The sequence below is a fragment of the Marmota flaviventris genome, chromosome 1 (genome assembly GCF_047511675.1).
Source record: "Marmota flaviventris isolate mMarFla1 chromosome 1, mMarFla1.hap1, whole genome shotgun sequence".
In the NCBI taxonomy this organism is placed as follows: Eukaryota; Metazoa; Chordata; class Mammalia; order Rodentia; family Sciuridae; genus Marmota; species Marmota flaviventris.
The window spans coordinates 24,734,164-24,756,473 of NC_092498.1; the positions used below are offsets into that span (position 1 = coordinate 24,734,164).

At 33.2% G+C, this 22,310-nt stretch overlaps 1 protein-coding gene across 1 annotated transcript in view; it reads left to right on the top strand.

The window, feature by feature from the left end:
* LOC114108465 (A-kinase anchor protein 9) overlaps positions 1 to 22,310 on the top strand; it is an 86,406-nt gene that overhangs the window by 18,944 nt on the left and 45,152 nt on the right. The window contains 10 exon segments of the mRNA XM_071612027.1: positions 262 to 354; positions 2,368 to 2,613; positions 3,141 to 3,185; positions 5,820 to 5,879; positions 7,924 to 8,169; positions 8,697 to 8,741; positions 12,129 to 12,182; positions 12,563 to 12,736; positions 14,130 to 14,327; positions 19,525 to 21,879. Of these exon segments, the coding sequence (XP_071468128.1) occupies positions 262 to 354; positions 2,368 to 2,613; positions 3,141 to 3,185; positions 5,820 to 5,879; positions 7,924 to 8,169; positions 8,697 to 8,741; positions 12,129 to 12,182; positions 12,563 to 12,736; positions 14,130 to 14,327; positions 19,525 to 21,879 (3,516 nt within the window).

The following is a 22,310-nucleotide window of genomic DNA, read 5'->3' on the forward strand; positions in this document are numbered from 1 at the left end:
TGCCTTCCCTTTAGCTTTATTTCTCAGAGATTATTCTTAGAATAAAAGTAGAGCAATCAAACTGATTTTTAAAAAGTCTCTTAGTTAGGACCCTCTCCCCCTTTTATTTGGCAGTTGTGGGTATTGGGCCTTGCACATGCTAGGCAGATGCTCTACAACTGGGCTACATCTTCAGTCCTAGGATTTTAGGACTGAAGTTAGGACTTAATCCTAACTCTAGACATTCTGACTAGTCTGTCCTACATATTTCAATGTTAACAGAAGCCCGCAGAAGCCACGGAGGACGAAGAAAGAAGGATAAAGATCGAAATCGGCAGAGCGCTGGTAGGAGAGCCGGGGACCGCCGGGCCAGAGGTGGGAGGCGGTGGCCGGAAAGGGTGGGAGGAGGCCTGGGGAACGAGTTTTTAAGAATGATCTGCTATGCTCCAAGTAGTTCAAGTACATTCCAGCAGCTTAATAATGTGCAAATAGAGGCAACTGGTCTTGCACCTGTTCCTCAACACACTGTGTAGTTACTAAATAACTGGGGAAAATGTTAAATGTGATATATTTTTATACTCTGTAAGTATAATCATGAGCTATTCTGACTTATGAATTAAATATCTTTATTAAGGGAATAGGACATGTTTATATGATTTTCTTCATCTATAGCAGATAATTTAAGTCTAAAATGTTATTTATAAATAATGTATTTGCCGCATATTTTGATAGTAACATTAGCAAGATTGCTTTAATACTTTAGATAATAAGAAACTTATTTGCTGTCTTTGTAATTGGTCTGGTTAATAGTTACAGTTATTCTAGGCAGATATTTCCTCTTTTTAAGGCAGAAAGGAACTTACATGTGGTCTTCTTTTTTCTCCTCTTAAGAGTGATTCAGGAGCTCAAATTAAATTAAAGTCTTTGTCAGTAGTTGCTTTATATAAAAATCAGAAAACTTACTGTATTTTAAAAAATACAGTAATAGCTCAGCAATAGATCCTTTGCCTAGCACGTACAAGGCTGTGGGTTTGATCCTCAGTACTACATAAAAATAAATAAAATAAAGGTATTGTGTCCATCAAAAAAAAAAATTCTTAAGAATAAATAAATAAAATGTAAGTGAGCAATAGGAAAAATACCTGAAATCTGAACTCCAAATGTCAACAAAAGTTGTTAAGGTTGTAGTTTTCCAGAATTTACCTATGCCTATGAATATAATGATGTTTAAATTCATACTGGATATAATCATTGAAAGCTATGAGCCTGAGACTTGCCTTATCTTTTTAAAAATGAAGTGTAATTTTCCTTTCATGAAAAGAAATAGATATGCTACAATACTAGTTTATACCTGCTATTATATCACAAAGTCTTTAATAGCAATTGCTTGCCTTGGTATTTTTAATATAAGTTCACCATAATTAGTCTAGTGTTACCTGGTATATAATGTGTACTTCTGATTTTAGGTGGTAAGAAAATATTTTAGGTCTTAAAAAACTTTGGATAGTATAGTAAGAAAGTTTTTACCTTTTTCAGTTTTCTTTCTGCTTATGATAACGAAAATCTGTTTGATGCTTGTCTGCCTTTAACAGTCTTTTATTTTGTCCATTTTTTTTTCATAGCCTTCAGCAACCTCTAACTAAAATTTCAATAATAGATTTATCATTTCTTTTATTTTCAACTTATCTCTTAAAAGAAATAACAAGTGATATTAACTTTCAATTTATGCCAGAGATTCCATCTCCTTTTAAAATAAACTTAAAGAAAATACACTGTTTAAAATATATTAAGTAAATGATAATGTATCGATGACTAGGGTTTGGTACAAATTCTGATGATGACAGACAAATGATAAAGGGTAGAAAACACTGCTGTTTAAAATTTTAAGTTACTTGTAAGTTTTTCCAACTGTAAATATGGCTGCGGTGAGCATTTGTATAGCTAATAGGCTAATTATCTTTTTTGTATAAAAGATAATTATAGACGATATCTTTTGTATAAAGTAGTAGAACAGAACAAGTGTGTTCGGAGCTCCTTGTTTTTGTGTATATTTTCATATAATCTTAAATCCAGAGATTATACTGTGAATGAGAGTCCCTCTATTCCCCTATTCTAGTTATAGAATAGTTATTCCCCTAACTCAGCTAATTTCCTCTTCTTTAGACTTGACATGTTCATTTCTTACCCCTCAATTATTTAATAAGTTCATTCACAAGTACCTAGTTTTACAACCTTTACAACCCGAATATTCAATCCAATAGTTATTCTGAAACTGTGAAGTCGTCTATATTATTATCATCATTTTAACTTGGTGATAGTTTGATCTTTTAAAGAAAGTGATCCCAAAGAAAAATTATCATTGATGTTAATGATACTTTTTTCCTGTAGCTTGCCGAGTTTCGACAAAGAAGAGCTCGATTGGAGGGACAAAACCCTCATAAGAAGCCAAAAAAGAAGAAAACCTCAAGCAGTAAAAATGATGTTCATGGCTTGAATATTGATCAACCAAAGAGTGAGGAGATGTTGATAAATAGTTCTCAGGGTGTTGGATCAGCCGTGATGCCTGAATCCACAATAATGAGAACTCTAAACAATGAAGAAATGCTTAAGCATGAGCAGGTCTTTTCTTGTGATGTAAGTATTCATCCAGATTTTAAAACATTCTACCTCTAACTAGAAAGTAGTGGCAGTGAAAAGTCATTAGCATCCACCTGAGGGAAGCTTGACAAAGTCATTGACTTTTTAGCATCAAGAACTGATGATTCTTTTAAAGAACTTGAACTTTTCTGATGGCATGTTAAGGATTTAGTTTTTTATTTAAAAGAGTTACATGAATTAAAGGAATGGTGTCTTTGATGCTTTTGGCTTACAGATGACATCTACTATATATGTAAAAGTTCTTGGTACTTTTGTATTTATAACAATGCCTTGTGATAAATTTTATATGCATTATTATAAGTCATTATAATTCATAATGAAATGAAATTTTTAAAGATTTGGATAATTTTTACTAGTTTTTTAATAGTATTTTTGTGAATTTTCTATCATTGTTACTAACAGCAACGTCTTAGTAAAGCAGGATTTTTTTTTTTTTTTGTAAAGTATGATATTTAGCAGGGGAAAAATGTCATAATTGTAATCATGTTTTACTTTTGTTTTAGCCGGAAAGTGAGATTTCAACCACAGCAGATGATTACACTTCGGAGGTAAGACTAACATATCCCAATTAAAAATGTCATAGATAAAATTGATATTTTTTTGAAATTATTGATTGTTGGTACTTTATTTCTTATAAATTTATATGCTTCTATATATATTTAATATAAGTTAACATAATGTAATATAAATGGATTGAAAAAATTAAAATTATATTTTACTGCTGTATCTTTTTCCAGTGGTTAGCTAAAGTCTTAACTGTTTGAATTCCTTAATCCTTAATTACATAGCAGCCCTACTTTGGTTTTTAGGAAAGTTGAGCCTGCATTTCTAGGATCCATGACCATTTTAAGATAGCCATTTAGCACAGTAAAAATTTTATAATTAGTATGATTTTTATAGTAATGCTTTTTACAAATCTTTGAATACCTGTGTGTGTGTGTGTGTGTGTGTATAAATGTTTATTGGAATTAATGTTGCTGTAGTGTTGTGCATGCGTGTGCATGCGTGTGTGTACGTGTGTGTTACTGGGCATTGAACTCAGGGCCTTGTACATGCTAGGAAAGCACTTTGTCACCAAGCTACATTCCCAGCCCTTTTTCAGTTTTATTTTAAGATAGATTCTCACTAAGTTGTCCAGGCTATCTTTGAACTTGTGATCCTCCTGTCTCAGCTTCCTGAGAAGGGATTAACGGTGTGCATCACCATGCCTGACAATGATGATTTTTATTTTAGGTGATAAACTATAAAATAGGCATTGGTCTCTTAAGAAATACCTGCCTTCTTTATATGTTTGCAATAAGTATCACTTTGTTATCTTATTCTTTTTAGATATGATTGTCATTTCTTTGCTCCTAAATTTAGAGTACATGGAAAATTATTCTTTACTCTGAATGTTTAAGCAACTTAGTATATTTCATAAGTCTGAATTTATTGTAGGCTTCTAATAGAAAAACTATGTCCTTTTTTTTAAGAGAGAGAGAGAGAATGAATATGAATCTTTTTTGTAGATGGACACAACATGATGCCTTTATTTTATTTTATTTTTTTAATGTGGTGCTGAGAATCGAACCCAGGTCCTGCCCATGCTAGGCGAGCACTCTACTGCTGAGCCACAATCCCAGCTCGAAAAACTATGTTCTTAAATTAACATATTACAGTTTTTATTTTTGTTGTTTGGGTGTGGGTGTGTGTATGTTACTGGGGATTAAACCCAGGGGCGCTCTACCACTGAGCTACATTCCCAGCTGTTTTTATTTGAAACTGACTTTCTAAGTTGCTCAGGCTAGCCTTGTACTTGCAAACCAGAATTATCTCAACGTTATCCATGGTGAGGTTGACTCTGAGGACCTGCCTCTGAACATCTCCCAAGAAAATGCTCCAGCAGAGCAAAATCTTGAAAGTCATTCACAAAGACATTGTTAAAATTTGCCCTGAGCTTTTTTCTGAGCTGGCACAAAATAAAGAAAACTACAGGGAAAAAAATGTCAGAGGCATTCTCTTAAACTCTCTAAAACCTGGAAGCTCTGAGGACTCCCAATAACTACTGATGCCTTTCTGAGCTGCTTGACTATCATACCTCCCAGTCTGGAGGTGAGATCACTTTTCTGTCAAAAATGTCTGTTGCCTGAAGGAGACTCAGGTCTCATCATATGAGAGCAAAGATCAGATAGCAACTCTGCTTTTGTGGAGTGGAGAAACAGGGCTTTCAGATTGTGTATTGATGAGTATTGCATGCTGTAGCTTGGGGAATTTGGTGGGAAGGCCTGCAACTAACTAAAGATGAGGATGAGAAGAGTGAAATGGAGAGTGAGGTGAAGTTTGAGAACTCTTCTGCAAACTTATGAAAGAAATCTTAGATAAGAAGTTGAATATATTAGTTATGAAGGTTGTGACAATCCTCCAGTAGGCTGTCTTCAACCTGCTGCATTGTGACTAGCACTCAGGGCTGAACAGCGAACTCAGCAGATCATAACAGTCCAGGCCCTTCAAGACAACTCTACAATGGGCAACATGATGGCCAGAAAGTACTTGGAGATAGATCCTAACCAACTCATTGTGGGGCATTATAAATATGTTTAAACTGAATTAAAGGAGAACTAACTGAATATCTGCTATAGAGGTATTAGATATAACTATTATACTGGATAAATAATTTATGTAATACCGATAACATGATATTTGACATGATCTTTGATGATATTTACAAATATTCATTTTATTACACTGTTACTTCAAAATAGAAATTTTAGTGTGTACTAAAATCAGAATGTGTCATTTCTGAGTCATGAAAAACTAATTGAGATTTAGAAGTATTATAATTTGAAAATTATCACAAGTGACTTTATATCTAGAATTAGTATTCCTACATTCTTGTGGTTTTTCACCAATTACAATAATGTGTTAACAAAAGTTATTTTTTTTGCCTTCCCTTTAGCTTTATTTCTCAGAGATTATTCTTAGAATAAAAGTAGAGCAATCAAACTGATTTTTAAAAAGTCTCTTAGTTAGGACCCTCTCCCCCTTTTATTTGGCAGTTGTGGGTATTGGGCCTTGCACATGCTAGGCAGATGCTCTACAACTGGGCTACATCTTCAGTCCTAGGATTTTAGGACTGAAGTTAGGACTTAATCCTAACTCTAGACATTCTGACTAGTCTGTCCTACATATTTCAATGTTAACAGAAGCCCGCAGAAGCCACGGAGGACGAAGTAAGGAGAAAGATCGAAATCGGTAGAGCGAAGGTAGGAGAGCCGGGGACCGCCGGGCCAGAGGTGGGAGGCGGTGGCCGGAAAGGGTGGGAGGAGGCCTGGGGAACGAGTTTTTAAGAATGATCTGCTATGCTCCAAGTAGTTCAAGTACATTCCAGCAGCTTAATAATGTGCAAATAGAGGCAACTGGTCTTGCACCTGTTCCTCAACACACTGTGTAGTTACTAAATAACTGGGGAAAATGTTAAATGTGATATATTTTTATACTCTGTAAGTATAATCATGAGCTATTCTGACTTATGAATTAAATATCTTTATTAAGGGAATAGGACATGTTTATATGATTTTCTTCATCTATAGCAGATAATTTAAGTCTAAAATGTTATTTATAAATAATGTATTTGCCGCATATTTTGATAGTAACATTAGCAAGATTGCTTTAATACTTTAGATAATAAGAAACTTATTTGCTGTCTTTGTAATTGGTCTGGTTAATAGTTACAGTTATTCTAGGCAGATATTTCCTCTTTTTAAGGCAGAAAGGAACTTACATGTGGTCTTCTTTTTTCTCCTCTTAAGAGTGATTCAGGAGCTCAAATTAAATTAAAGTCTTTGTCAGTAGTTGCTTTATATAAAAATCAGAAAACTTACTGTATTTTAAAAAATACAGTAATAGCTCAGCAATAGATCCTTTGCCTAGCACGTACAAGGCTGTGGGTTTGATCCTCAGTACTACATAAAAATAAATAAAATAAAGGTATTGTGTCCATCAAAAAAAAAAATTCTTAAGAATAAATAAATAAAATGTAAGTGAGCAATAGGAAAAATACCTGAAATCTGAACTCCAAATGTCAACAAAAGTTGTTAAGGTTGTAGTTTTCCAGAATTTACCTATGCCTATGAATATAATGATGTTTAAATTCATACTGGATATAATCATTGAAAGCTATGAGCCTGAGACTTGCCTTATCTTTTTAAAAATGAAGTGTAATTTTCCTTTCATGAAAAGAAATAGATATGCTACAATACTAGTTTATACCTGCTATTATATCACAAAGTCTTTAATAGCAATTGCTTGCCTTGGTATTTTTAATATAAGTTCACCATAATTAGTCTAGTGTTACCTGGTATATAATGTGTACTTCTGATTTTAGGTGGTAAGAAAATATTTTAGGTCTTAAAAAACTTTGGATAGTATAGTAAGAAAGTTTTTACCTTTTTCAGTTTTCTTTCTGCTTATGATAACGAAAATCTGTTTGATGCTTGTCTGCCTTTAACAGTCTTTTATTTTGTCCATTTTTTTTTTCATAGCCTTCAGCAACCTCTAACTAAAATTTCAATAATAGATTTATCATTTCTTTTATTTTCAACTTATCTCTTAAAAGAAATAACAAGTGATATTAACTTTCAATTTATGCCAGAGATTCCATCTCCTTTTAAAATAAACTTAAAGAAAATACACTGTTTAAAATATATTAAGTAAATGATAATGTATCGATGACTAGGGTTTGGTACAAATTCTGATGATGACAGACAAATGATAAAGGGTAGAAAACACTGCTGTTTAAAATTTTAAGTTACTTGTAAGTTTTTCCAACTGTAAATATGGCTGCGGTGAGCATTTGTATAGCTAATAGGCTAATTATCTTTTTTGTATAAAAGATAATTATAGACGATATCTTTTGTATAAAGTAGTAGAACAGAACAAGTGTGTTCGGAGCTCCTTGTTTTTGTGTATATTTTCATATAATCTTAAATCCAGAGATTATACTGTGAATGAGAGTCCCTCTATTCCCCTATTCTAGTTATAGAATAGTTATTCCCCTAACTCAGCTAATTTCCTCTTCTTTAGACTTGACATGTTCATTTCTTACCCCTCAATTATTTAATAAGTTCATTCACAAGTACCTAGTTTTACAACCTTTACAACCCGAATATTCAATCCAATAGTTATTCTGAAACTGTGAAGTCGTCTATATTATTATCATCATTTTAACTTGGTGATAGTTTGATCTTTTAAAGAAAGTGATCCCAAAGAAAAATTATCATTGATGTTAATGATACTTTTTTCCTGTAGCTTGCCGAGTTTCGACAAAGAAGAGCTCGATTGGAGGGACAAAACCCTCATAAGAAGCCAAAAAAGAAGAAAACCTCAAGCAGTAAAAATGATGTTCATGGCTTGAATATTGATCAACCAAAGAGTGAGGAGATGTTGATAAATAGTTCTCAGGGTGTTGGATCAGCCGTGATGCCTGAATCCACAATAATGAGAACTCTAAACAATGAAGAAATGCTTAAGCATGAGCAGGTCTTTTCTTGTGATGTAAGTATTCATCCAGATTTTAAAACATTCTACCTCTAACTAGAAAGTAGTGGCAGTGAAAAGTCATTAGCATCCACCTGAGGGAAGCTTGACAAAGTCATTGACTTTTTAGCATCAAGAACTGATGATTCTTTTAAAGAACTTGAACTTTTCTGATGGCATGTTAAGGATTTAGTTTTTTATTTAAAAGAGTTACATGAATTAAAGGAATGGTGTCTTTGATGCTTTTGGCTTACAGATGACATCTACTATATATGTAAAAGTTCTTGGTACTTTTGTATTTATAACAATGCCTTGTGATAAATTTTATATGCATTATTATAAGTCATTATAATTCATAATGAAATGAAATTTTTAAAGATTTGGATAATTTTTACTAGTTTTTTAATAGTATTTTTGTGAATTTTCTATCATTGTTACTAACAGCAACGTCTTAGTAAAGCAGGATTTTTTTTTTTTTTTGTAAAGTATGATATTTAGCAGGGGAAAAATGTCATAATTGTAATCATGTTTTACTTTTGTTTTAGCCGGAAAGTGAGATTTCAACCACAGCAGATGATTACACTTCGGAGGTAAGACTAACATATCCCAATTAAAAATGTCATAGATAAAATTGATATTTTTTTGAAATTATTGATTGTTGGTACTTTATTTCTTATAAATTTATATGCTTCTATATATATTTAATATAAGTTAACATAATGTAATATAAATGGATTGAAAAAATTAAAATTATATTTTACTGCTGTATCTTTTTCCAGTGGTTAGCTAAAGTCTTAACTGTTTGAATTCCTTAATCCTTAATTACATAGCAGCCCTACTTTGGTTTTTAGGAAAGTTGAGCCTGCATTTCTAGGATCCATGACCATTTTAAGATAGCCATTTAGCACAGTAAAAATTTTATAATTAGTATGATTTTTATAGTAATGCTTTTTACAAATCTTTGAATACCTGTGTGTGTGTGTGTGTGTGTGTGTGTGTATAAATGTTTATTGGAATTAATGTTGCTGTAGTGTTGTGCATGCGTGTGCATGCGTGTGTGTACGTGTGTGTTACTGGGCATTGAACTCAGGGCCTTGTACATGCTAGGAAAGCACTTTGTCACCAAGCTACATTCCCAGCCCTTTTTCAGTTTTATTTTAAGATAGATTCTCACTAAGTTGTCCAGGCTATCTTTGAACTTGTGATCCTCCTGTCTCAGCTTCCTGAGAAGGGATTAACGGTGTGCATCACCATGCCTGACAATGATGATTTTTATTTTAGGTGATAAACTATAAAATAGGCATTGGTCTCTTAAGAAATACCTGCCTTCTTTATATGTTTGCAATAAGTATCACTTTGTTATCTTATTCTTTTTAGATATGATTGTCATTTCTTTGCTCCTAAATTTAGAGTACATGGAAAATTATTCTTTACTCTGAATGTTTAAGCAACTTAGTATATTTCATAAGTCTGAATTTATTGTAGGCTTCTAATAGAAAAACTATGTCCTTTTTTTTAAGAGAGAGAGAGAGAATGAATATGAATCTTTTTTGTAGATGGACACAACATGATGCCTTTATTTTATTTTATTTTTTTAATGTGGTGCTGAGAATCGAACCCAGGTCCTGCCCATGCTAGGCGAGCACTCTACTGCTGAGCCACAATCCCAGCTCGAAAAACTATGTTCTTAAATTAACATATTACAGTTTTTATTTTTGTTGTTTGGGTGTGGGTGTGTGTATGTTACTGGGGATTAAACCCAGGGGCGCTCTACCACTGAGCTACATTCCCAGCTGTTTTTATTTGAAACTGACAGAATCTAAGTTGCTCAGGCTAGCCTTGTACTTGCAAACCAGAATTATCTCAACGTTATCCATGGTGTGGTTGACTCTGAGGACCTGCCTCTGAACATCTCCCAAGAAAATGCTCCAGCAGAGCAAAATCTTAAAAGTCATTCACAAAGACATTGTTAAAATTTGCCCTGAGCTTTTTTCTGAGCTGGCACAAAATAAAGAAAACTACAGGGAAAAAAATGTCAGAGGCATTCTCTTAAACTCTCTAAAACCTGGAAGCTCTGAGGACTCCCAATAACTACTGATGCCTTTCTGAGCTGCTTGACTATCATACCTCCCAGTCTGGAGGTGAGATCACTTTTCTGTCAAAAATGTCTGTTGCCTGAAGGAGACTCAGGTCTCATCATATGAGAGCAAAGATCAGATAGCAACTCTGCTTTTGTGGAGTGGAGAAACAGGGCTTTCAGATTGTGTATTGATGAGTATTGCATGCTGTAGCTTGGGGAATTTGGTGGGAAGGCCTGCAACTAACTAAAGATGAGGATGAGAAGAGTGAAATGGAGAGTGAGGTGAAGTTTGAGAACTCTTCTGCAAACTTATGAAAGAAATCTTGGATAAGAAGTTGAATATATTAGTTATGAAGGTTGTGACAATCCTCCAGTAGGCTGTCTTCAACCTGCTGCATTGTGACTAGCACTCAGGGCTGAACAGCGAACTCAGCAGATCATAACAGTCCAGGCCCTTCAAGACAACTCTACAATGGGCAACATGATGGCCAGAAAGTACTTGGAGATAGATCCTAACCAACTCATTGTGGGGCATTATAAATATGTTTAAACTGAATTAAAGGAGAACTAACTGAATATCTGCTATAGAGGTATTAGATATAACTATTATACTGGATAAATAATTTATGTAATACCGATAACATGATATTTGACATGATCTTTGATGATATTTACAAATATTCATTTTATTACACTGTTACTTCAAAATAGAAATTTTAGTGTGTACTAAAATCAGAATGTGTCATTTCTGAGTCATGAAAAACTAATTGAGATTTAGAAGTATTATAATTTGAAAATTATCACAAGTGACTTTATATCTAGAATTAGTATTCCTACATTCTTGTGGTTTTTCACCAATTACAATAATGTGTTAACAAAAGTTGTTTTTTTTTTTTGCCTTCCCTTTAGCTTTATTTCTCAGAGACTATTCTTAGAATAAAAGTAGAGCAATCAAACTGATTTTTAAAAAGTCTCTTAGTTAGGACCCTCTCCCCCTTTTATTTGGCAGTTGTGGGTATTGGGCCTTGCACATGCTAGGCAGATGCTCTACAACTGGGCTACATCTTCAGTCCTAGGATTTTTACTTTTTAATGTGTCATGGCACATACAGACTTAATCCTAACTCTAGACATTCTGACTATTCTGTCCTATATATTTCAACGTTAAAAGTTTCATTCTCCTGGGTTCTATTAACATTGAATTGTGAAGGCTTAAGATATGGGCAGGAATGAAGTTGGTTTTTGTACTCTTAGTGGTAAAAAGGCAATTAAATGATTAATTGATAAGAAATTAATTTCCCACTCCATGAACCCTATATACATAGTCTATCATCCTCCTTTCTCTTACTTCAAAATATCTGTGCTACAGACAAGTGGTGATATGTTAAAGAAAGCCCCCACATCTGTCTGGATTGGCATGACTTGCAGTAGTACTATCCCCAGAGGAAAGTTCTTAGGGGAGTGTTCTTTACCTCTTTATTTCCCTTGGCTTGCTTACTAGCCTTTAATAAAATTTATACCAGTAAATGGTTTTATTTGAAAATAAATAGGGCTTAATTTTAAAAATATATTTAGCTAATTTTAAGGAAGCATTTTGTAAAAGAAGATCTAGTAACTTGAAGCTTTTAGTTATCTTTCTGAAGACTAAATAGGAACTGCACTTAGAACTTCAGTTACTTAAATGAAAGTGTCTTTTGCAGTGTAAGAACTTAGATGTTTGAGGAATGATTGACATTTGATATGCCTCTTAGATACTTCAGTTAAATATAATCACCATATTTGTTTTGCTCTTAAGGCATTTTCCCTAGATGCAAAAGGTACACAGTTAGTAGAAATATTATTGTTAGGTAAATAAAATTTGGTCTATCATAATATATCAGGAAATTGTTTTTATACAGGTAAATGACTGCTGTAATGTGGTGAAATCAGGAAAGCCTACCAATTTATTAATGGTACAGTATATAAAACTACTCATGATACTAATGTTTTTTATTATTTAAAACCATTTGACTTACTAACCAAGCTTTCTCCTGTATGTAATTCTTTCTGTATGTGATTTCTAAAAGTAAGTTATTAGATCTTCTTTACTGCTTAACAAAACAAAGTTACTTAATTTTCATTATAACATGGAATTGGAAGAAAATTTGCAGATATGCTGTTTAGGTGCTTTTAAGGAAATATCACATTAATAGCAAACCAGATTGCCATAGAAGTGAACTTCAAAGTGAAGAGTGATGTTTTAAAGTGGATTTTGCTATGGAATTCAATATTCGAATTCCTCTCTCAGGAATGTTGCTAGTACTGAATTATTAAAAATATTGGATTGATTTAGGAAGAAGAATTTGGTGTCGTTGATTCTTATTCTGAACAAGGCGCACACTATAGTGAGACTCGCCTAGAGTTGATAGAAAACGAATCAGTTGGGAAACCTGAACATGAGCCCGAAGAACTGAACAGAGAACTGGAAGAAATGAGGGCCACTTATGGGACTGAAGGATTGCATCAGGTACATTTACCTTCTGTGGCTTTTGTTTGCTACTCACAAAAACAAAAACAGGAATTTTTTTTTAAATATTTATTTTTTCATTTTTTTTAGGTAGACACAATATCTTTATTTTACATTTATGTGGTGCTGAGATTTGAACCCAGTGCCTCACGCATGCTAGGCGAATGCACTACCACTTGAGCCACATCCCCAGCCCTCCAGGAAATTTTAGTAATAGTTTATGTATTTAATGAGAATTACAGGTGTTAACTTAAGATTATCTCATTCACGAGAAAAATGGGGTTCTTGCACATAGTATTAAGAATCCCATTTTACACCTAGAATTCAACTAATAGGGGTAACATGTATGTTACTTTGTTTATTTAACTTAATAAGATAGAGTAGAATAACTTTAGTGATTTCAGGACAGATGTTTTTGTAATGAGCCTGAAAGAAAATTGTGGTATAAATCACATTTTTTTAAAAATGATGACTTAAACCCATTAAGAATGTCAGCAAGTCCCTGTAAATATTCTCTGCAGTTAGAGTGACATCTCTTGTATTAAGTAATCAGTTATGAACTCAAGATGAAAATGGGACATTAATGAGGATGACAGAATAGATTTCAGTTTCATCCTTTCCAAAAACAAGTTGGTGGTGTTGCCTGGTAACAGATTGGGGGAGCTCCCCAATATAAAGGCATTTGCTTCTAGAATTAGATATATAGAAAAGCCAGAACAAGTGAAAATTTTTTCCATGTGCACATTAATTTCTTTCAGATTGATTTGGAAGTAAAACAAATTTCTTAAAGCTCATAGATTTCAAATGTGGGAGATATCATACAAATTGTAAGAATTCCACTAATGTGTTTTGAATCTCATATTTTTTGCAGAAATTAACCTGCAGTTACACCCTACTTTTTCCAACCCTGGTATGGTTTTATGTTAATTAGGTTCTCAATTATAACTAGACTGACAACTGGATATATTCCATTTATCTTTAGTTGGAACTATAATCTAATTGCATTAAACAAAAGGGAGGAATTTAAGGTAAGAATACAGGCTTGTTTATAGAACTTAAGGGCAGAAATACAATCAGAACTCTAAGAGAAATTGGAACTAGCGTTTGAAAAGTCATCAGGAATCCAGGAAGAACTTTCAGTCCGCATTTTTCTCTGCCTGTCTGCCTGTCTTATTTCTCCTATTTTCTCAGCTTTATAATGTGAAAGGTAAATTCTTTGGCTCATTACCCAAAGTGCACATGACCTATCAGCATGTTGACAGCATGGAAACATGTTGACTGAGATTGTAAGCCTATGAAGGGAGCATAGTTTCCAGAGAACCCCTGTGGGCTGAGGGTACGATAAAGTGTCACTTCAAAATTTAATATTTTGAGGTTTCTTTCTATTTTCAAGTTACAGGCTAGTGAAACACTACGAAACAGCACTCACAGTAACACAGCTGCAGATTTACTGCAAGCCAAACAACAGATTCTCACTCATCAACAACAGCTTGAAGAAAAAGACCATCTATTAGAAGATTATCAAAAAAAGAAAGAAGACTTCAAAATGCAAATTAATTTCTTACAGGAGAAAATTAAAGTATATGAAATGGTATGTGTATCTTAAGGAAGTCAACCTACTTGTAGCAGCTTTGTAATTAACTTTAAAGTTTTTAATGGAGGTGTTTATCTTTTTTTATGCATATGCACCACAAAATTTCATAATTGAGACAAACTCTTTGAGTATATAAAATAATATATTTCAAAAGCATTGAGAATTTCGTAGTAATAGTTTTAAAGATGATACTACTCATTACTCTGCTCCTTTTTTTTTTAATTGGTTGTTCAAAACATTACAAAACTCTTGACATATCATATTTCATACATTAGATTCAAGTGGGTTATGAACTCCCATTTTTACCCCAAATACAGATTGCAGAATCACATCGGTCACACATCCACATTTTTACATAATGCCATATTAGTAACTGTTGTATTCTACTACCTTTCCTATCCTCTACTATCCCCCCTTCCCTCCCCTCCCCTCCCCTCCCATCTTCTCTCTCTACCCCATCTACTGTAATTCATTTCTCTCCTTGTTTTTTTTTTCCCATTCCCCTCATAACCTCTTATATGTAATTTTGTATAACAATGAGGGTCTCCTTCCATTTCCATGCAATTTCCCTTCTCTGTACCTTTCCCTCCCACCTCATGTCTCTGTTTAATGTTAATCTTTTCCTCCTGCTCTTCCTCCCTGCTCTGTTCTTAGTTGCTCTCATTATATCAAAGAAGACATTTGGCATTTGTTTTTTAGGGATTGGCTAGCTTCACTTAGCATAATCTGCTCTAGTGCCATCCATTTCCCTGCAAATTCCATGATTTTGTCATTTTTTAGTGCTGCGTAATACTCCATGCTGTATAAATGCCACATTTTTTTTATCCATTCGTCTACTGAAGGGCATCTGGGTTGGTTCCACAGTCTAGCTATTGTGAATTGTGCTGCTATGAACATAGATGTGGCAGTATCCCTGTAGTATGCTCTTTTAAGGTCTTCAGGGAATAGTCCGAGAAGGGCAATAGTCCTTAAAAGTGATCTGCCTATGTTAAACTGAAGTCTCAGGAGAATCTATTTTTATAACTAGAATTTCTATCCTCCTTCCCCCAACTAAATGTATTTCTTCTTATTTTAGCTATGATTATAAAATTCTGAAAAAGAAATTTTGTAAATTTAAACTAGAAAAAAATGTGGTTGATTCTTTTTATTCACTTGAGTTATATTCCAGTTTGGGGGAATTATTTAGTCAATAAGTGCTCCTGGTAGGAAATGTATCACATGGATTGTAATCTTTAATCTTAAAAACAATTCATGCTAGTAGATTCCATTTTTTTGTTTGTTTGTTTTTTTGAGAAGTTGAAGTTTAGATGTGATTTGCCTGAAGCTGCCCCATTAACAGGTGCCAGAGTTGAAATTCTGAGCTCCTTGCACTACACTGCACTCTGATCCTTGCCATCTCTGTCCTCTTTTTTGCTCTATGAGAGCTGAAACAAGGCAGTGTGATCACCATGTTTGAATGTAGCTGAACATCGTTTTACAGTAACTCAAATTTCTTGCCATCACTCTGTGTGTGTCTACAAATGTCTATGAAGTGAAAGCACCATTGGTGTGGATTTGTGGGTTTCAAATAAATTTGAGCAAGTAGGCAAATACAGCATTTGTGAATAATGAAGATGGAAAATACATATAATACAGCATATTTTATAAACTTAGAAGATTCTACAGGAAGTTGAGAAATTACCAAGACAAGAGTATTGTTTGGATAACAAAAGCGTTAACTAGCACTTATTAAGTACTTACTCTACAATAGGCAGAATTCAAAGCCTCTTACACATATTAATGCATTGAATCATCACTACTACCCTATGAGATAAGGGTACCTTTATCATTTACATTTTACAAATGATGGTACAAAGACAACTCAAGATGAAGGAAATAATCCAGGTGCAGAAGTGATGTATTGATAGAGCCAGATTTCAAAGCTCAGTTATCTGACTCCAGAGACTCCTCTTTGAAAAATAGGAAATGTACAAATTAAAATTATGAGAAGGGCATGCTTTTCAACTAAGGTAATTTAAAGATTATGCAAGTGTTTACAGAATACCTATTCTGTAGTAACCCTTGCAAAAGATATATGATTAACCTTAAGATGTCCCCTTTCTTCACTGAACCCATGGAGAGGTGTGGCATGTACACAAGTTACCACAAAATAAAAAGTAAGTGCAGGTAACAAGTGTTATGAATGTTTTGACGAGGTCTGCTTTATGAGGAAAAGATTCAGGGTAGACATCAGCAGAGAGGTAATATTTGAGTTAGATCTATAAATTGGAATAATGTGTTATTTATATTTTGTTTACCCATAAATTGGTATAATATATGGAACAGCTCAGCTATTCAATACCTATTTGGTAATCAAGAGAATTGTTTATGAATTCATGACAAATAGAGATAGGCAGGATATTCTTTGTGGGGTGTGGAGTGGGCATAAAGACCCAGGCTGAAATGTTGAAAATGTATAGGGAGCAAAAAATAATTTACTTAGAAAGCAATAGGCTTTGGCAGTGTCTTTCTGGAGAGTAAGAGTAGAAAGGCAATCGAGGCCTAGGTTGAAAGTGCCCGGATCTAGGATTTTATTATTTCTTATTGTCACTAGGCAGTATAATTTCAGATTATCTAAAATTTATGTAATTCATTTTAGTAGTGAAAATAAAATTGTTTATTTGAATGTTAGCAATAATACTTTTATTGTTCTTCTTATTATAATTTCTCAGTTTTCAAAAAATTTAATCCCTTTGAGAAGTAGTTCTTTCAGAGCAGCTGAAGTAACTATACTGATAGTCAAAGGCTCATTATCCTAATCCTCCAAACCTCCTGTGTTATAGTAGTCACAAACAGGAAGTATATTATTCCCCACTCTTTCAGGTGTAGTTCTAAAAATAGAGGATTATATCCTTGTCTGAAGGGCTGTCAGTTTTGTAACATAGAACAAGTGATTTAAAACCATGTAATTTGAAAAAAGCTAAACAAACAAAACCGTGAATTTGTGGTGTTTAATAGTTGAATGAAGAATTATGGTTAGTTATTTATTAATCATATTAGGTGTTGGACAGTGTTGAATTAAGTTATTTTCTTTTATGAGGAGTGTTCCTTTCATCTTATAGAAAATCAGGAAATAAAATTATAACAGATTTTTATATCAATGTTAACATTTTTCAAAACTAGTTGTTATTTAACAGTTTAGCTAAAATTGACCATCATGAACTGATTTTACTTTTTTAAAAATTTTTTTAGTTGTAGATGGACACGATATCTTTATGGATTCATTTATTTTTATGTGGTGCTGAGAATTGAACCCAGTGCCTCATTCGTCTCGTGAGGCAAACACTCTCCCTCTGAGACCCAGCCCCAGTCCTGATTTTACATTTTATATAGGTTCCAAATGATTTATAAATTTCTTTCTAGTATATGAATATATTTATATAAAGCTCAGTAAAAATAAAATACCTTAATTATTTTATTTTAGCCTCAAACACGTTCTGGGAGATAGAGAAAATTTATCTTTATTGTACAGACAGAAATACCAGGATTAACAGATTAAACTAATTTACTATTGTTGCATTCTAGTGTAGAAATTAAGAAGGCTCCGCACTTGGTAATAACATACGATGTAATTGGAAAAGGAATATGTGACACTAAGACAACAGCTCATAGTCTCACTCAAGAGGCTGCACAAGATAACCTTGGTTTATGTAGTGCAAAATTTGGCCTTTATTTGTTGGGCTCAGAAATCATATTTTTTTTCTTGAGCTATATCAGAGGTGAATTAGTTCAAGAGGTTAATGTTTAAGTCTAAATATAAGACTGTGAATTTACAATGAGAAATAATTATCACAAATTTCAGATTTTAAGCTCATTGGATTTTATTTTCTTTCTATGGACAGATGAATTTTAAAAGCCAGGTAATAATTTAAAAAATTGTTTATTAAGTATTAGATGAAAAGGGTGTTGGAGGAATCAGATGTTCAGTGGCATGAGGTTGAGATAACCTGTTACATCCATCTCAGAGTAGTAATGTTCATGTCTGTAGACTAAACTTCTTAAATGCTCCTCGCTGTAACTCCCAACATTGTTTTCTGCATTAAGTATGGTTTTTTGAGAGGGATCAGACTTCTCAAAGGTTGACGGTACGTTGGTCTTCTTCCAAGAACTATACTCAATTGATCAATGCCTACATTTTCTTAGTACATTCATTCAAGGCGCCTAGAAGTCCTGTTTGGCAAGGACTCGTGTCTCCTTAAGATAACTTTACTTCCTTACCTATATTTTCATCAGTTATATGGATTTCACTTATTTCCTTGGCTTTGGGACAACAGCTCTTAACTGTTTAATGAATATGCGTTAATATGTCTTGTCTTAGCCTAATCTCCAGTTCCAAAATTGAGTCTCCAGATAGGAACTGGGGAAAATTATCTGATGGTCTTTTATATTTCTGTTTGAACTGTGGGTCTAAGCCCAAGTTGGTATGCCGTAAATATACAGTAGTGGTCTTAGGTGTCACTTGATGTTCAGTCACTTAAGCATTGCATATCCCTAAATTTCTGATTCACTTAAAACCCCAGGAATGAAGTTAAGGAAGACTTAAAGGAATCCACTTTAGTTCTTGTTGTTTTTCTCATTTTATAGCACTTGTCCATGAAATACCTTCAAATCACTAGAATCCAGGGGAGGACCGGTATTTATTTATTTTTTTTCTTCTGTGAATCCAGGGGAGGACCGGTTTTTATATTTTTGTGTCTTCTGAGAGTGTCTAGAGAGTATGTAGTATTATAACTACCCATCAGAAATGCTTAATATTTAGAATGTTGACCAGTTAATAAGAAAAATGAAAATGTGATAGTTTATATAGATATTTTAGTCAGACTGGTTTTTGTTTTGTTTTGCTTTTTTGGTGGTGCTAGAGATCAAACCCAAGGCCTCACACATGCTAGGCAAATTAGATTGCATTTTTAAATTTAAATATTTAATCACAGCACAATGTAAGAGAAATTTCTTTCCAAGAAGGGTAAAACTGTTATATTGTTTGCTCATATGTACTGTCAGGTAGATAAGTCCTAGTCTCCTTGTACTGGGAAAAACGGGGGGCAGGCCCAACAGTTGCTTTTTATAGAATTATATAAAAAGGAGACACCCATAAGAAGTTGCCAGAAGCTAAAAATGTCATTCTTATATTTTTCATTTTCTTTTCTTTTTAAAGGAACAAGATGAAGTAGAAAAGTCAAATAAAAAAGAATTACAGGAAAAGGAGACAATCATCCAGGTGTTAAATATAAGAATAATAGAAGAAGAAAAAAAGAATCTTGAGCTAAAAGATCAAGTCACAGCCACTGAAAAATTAATGAGAGAATTACAAGAACAAATTGCAAGTATGAAATTAGAGCTGGCTAATTCTAAGCAAAAAGAAAAACAATGTTCTGAAGAAATAAAACAGTTTATGGGTACAGTTGAAGACCTTCAGAAAAGAAATCATTACACAGATAGCCAGTTTGAATCTGATGTACAGAGAATGGTGGAACAAGAAATGCAGAAAAGATTAGAACAACTCCAAGCAAAGATGGATGAAATGTATGGGCAACAGATAGTACAGATGAAACAAGAGTTAATAAAGCAACACATGTCACAGATAGAGGAACTTAAAGCACAACGTAAGGAGGAAATTGAGAGTGTTTTAAAATCACATTTAAATATTACAATTAATGAAGATCAAATAAAGTTAATGAACGTGGCAATAAATGAACTGAATATGAAATTACAAGATACTAACGCTCAAAAGGAAAAACTCCAAGAAGAACTAGGAATAGTTTCAGGAGAAAAATCTACTCTGCAGAGTCGACTTGACCTTTTTGAAGAATTGAACTTTTTAAGGGACCAAATTCAGAGAGCTAGAATGATAATAGCTGAACAAGAAAGTCAACTGAATGAAGCACATAAGTCCCTTAGTATAGTGGAAGCTTTAAAAGCTGAGATTGTTCTGGCATCTGAATCTAGGAAAGAACTAGAGTTAAAACATGAAGCAGAAGTTACAAATAACAAGCTAAAACTTGAAATGTTGGAAAAAGAAAAAAATGCTGTATTAGACAGAATGGCTGAATCACAAGAAGCTGAATTAGAGAGGCTGAGAACACAGCTTCTATTGAGTCATGAAGAAGAACTTTCAAAACTAAAAGAAGATTTAGAAGTTGAACATCGAATAAATATTGAAAAACTTAAAGATAGCTTAGGCATTCACTATAAACAGCAGATATATGGCTTACAAAATGAAATGAGTCAAAAGATAGAAACAATGCAATTTGAAAAAGACAATTTGATAACTAAGCAGAATCAGTTGGTTTTGGAAATTTCAAAACTAAAAGATTTACAGAAGTCCACCATGGATTCAAAATCAGAAGAAATGACCCTTCAGATGCATGAACTCCAAGAGGAAATTGAAATATTAAGACAAGAAAAAAAAGAAAAAGGTACGCTTGAACAAGAAGTTCAGGAATTACAACTTAAAATTGAGTTATTGGAGAAAGAAATAAAGGAAAAAGAGGATGACCTTAAAGAAAAGTTTTCACAACTTGAAGCAGAAAATAACATTCTTAAAAATGAGAAAAAAGCTATTGAGGACATGTTGAAAATTTATGTTCCTGCTGAACAAGAAGAAAAAATGATTTTCATTGACTCCAGCAAGTCCATATCCAAAGATTGTAGCTGGCAAAAAGAAATGGAAATGCTTACAAAAGAGAATGAGGCCCTCAAGCAACAGTGTATTCAGCTAAATGAAGAAATTGAAAAGCAAAGAAGTACATTTTCATTTGCTGAAAAAAATTTTGAAGTTAACTATCAAGAGTTACAGGAGGAGTATACTTGCCTTCTCAAGGTAAAAGATGATTTAGAAGACAGTAAAAACAAACAAGAATTAGAGTATAAAAGTAAACTTAAAGCACTTAATGAAGAGCTTCATTTACAAAGAATAAATCCAGCTACAATCAAAGTGAAAAGTGCCATGCTTGATACTGACAAAGCTTTTGTCGCAGAGCCATTAGAAATCTGTGAAGTTGTTGAGAAAGATACAACAGAACTTATGGAAAACCTTGAGGTAACCAAGCGAGAAAAGCTAGAATTGTCAGAGAAACTGTCTGATCTCTCTGAACAATTAAAACAGAAACATGGTGAGGTTAATTTTCTCAGTGAAGAAGTCAAATCTTTAAAGCAAGAAAAAGAGAAAATTCTATTGAGATGTCAAGAGCTAGAACTCCTAATTAACCATCATAGAGCAGAAAATATAAACATGTGTGATGTTCATTTAAGCTCTTTACAAGATGGAATAGTAACTATTATAAGCAAGGATTCTCAAGGATCATTATCTAATGTAGGTGAAGATTTTGGAGAAGAATCAAAAACAGTAGTGGAAGAGAAAATTTCTTTTGAAAATGTGGCTATTAGAAGAGAAAGCAAGCAAGAACAGTTATTTTCACCATCAGTAACAAATGAATGCTCACCTGGGACAGATCAATCAAGTGAAAATGATAAACTCCATCAGGAACTTTATGTACTTAAATCAGAACAGGTATGTTTACTTATTTACATATGGTATAGCATAGTGAAAATGTACATTTCATGCTAAAAAGAGTTTTCACCTTCTTAAAACAAATTCATAAAAGAGAATGAAAGTGAATCATGTAATTCTCATTTGGATCTATCATTTATCATTTAATTTTCCTATTTTTTCTTAAACACTGTTTTTCTTTTAGCTAATCTATTATATATTCTGCTCAGGAAATAAAGCAATATTTTCTTTGTTAAGACAATAGTTTAAATAATATTGTTTAGAATCTCAACTTTACAAAAGTTATTGATTTTATAACTTAGTATTTTGTTGCAATTTCAAAGACTTTTAAGAGTTTTTATTTCCTACTGGTCTTTTTCAAGGTTCCACAATTGTAAACAAACTCTTGAGTGTTTTAGAACCTTATGCAGTTGTTCAATAGTTATAAATTA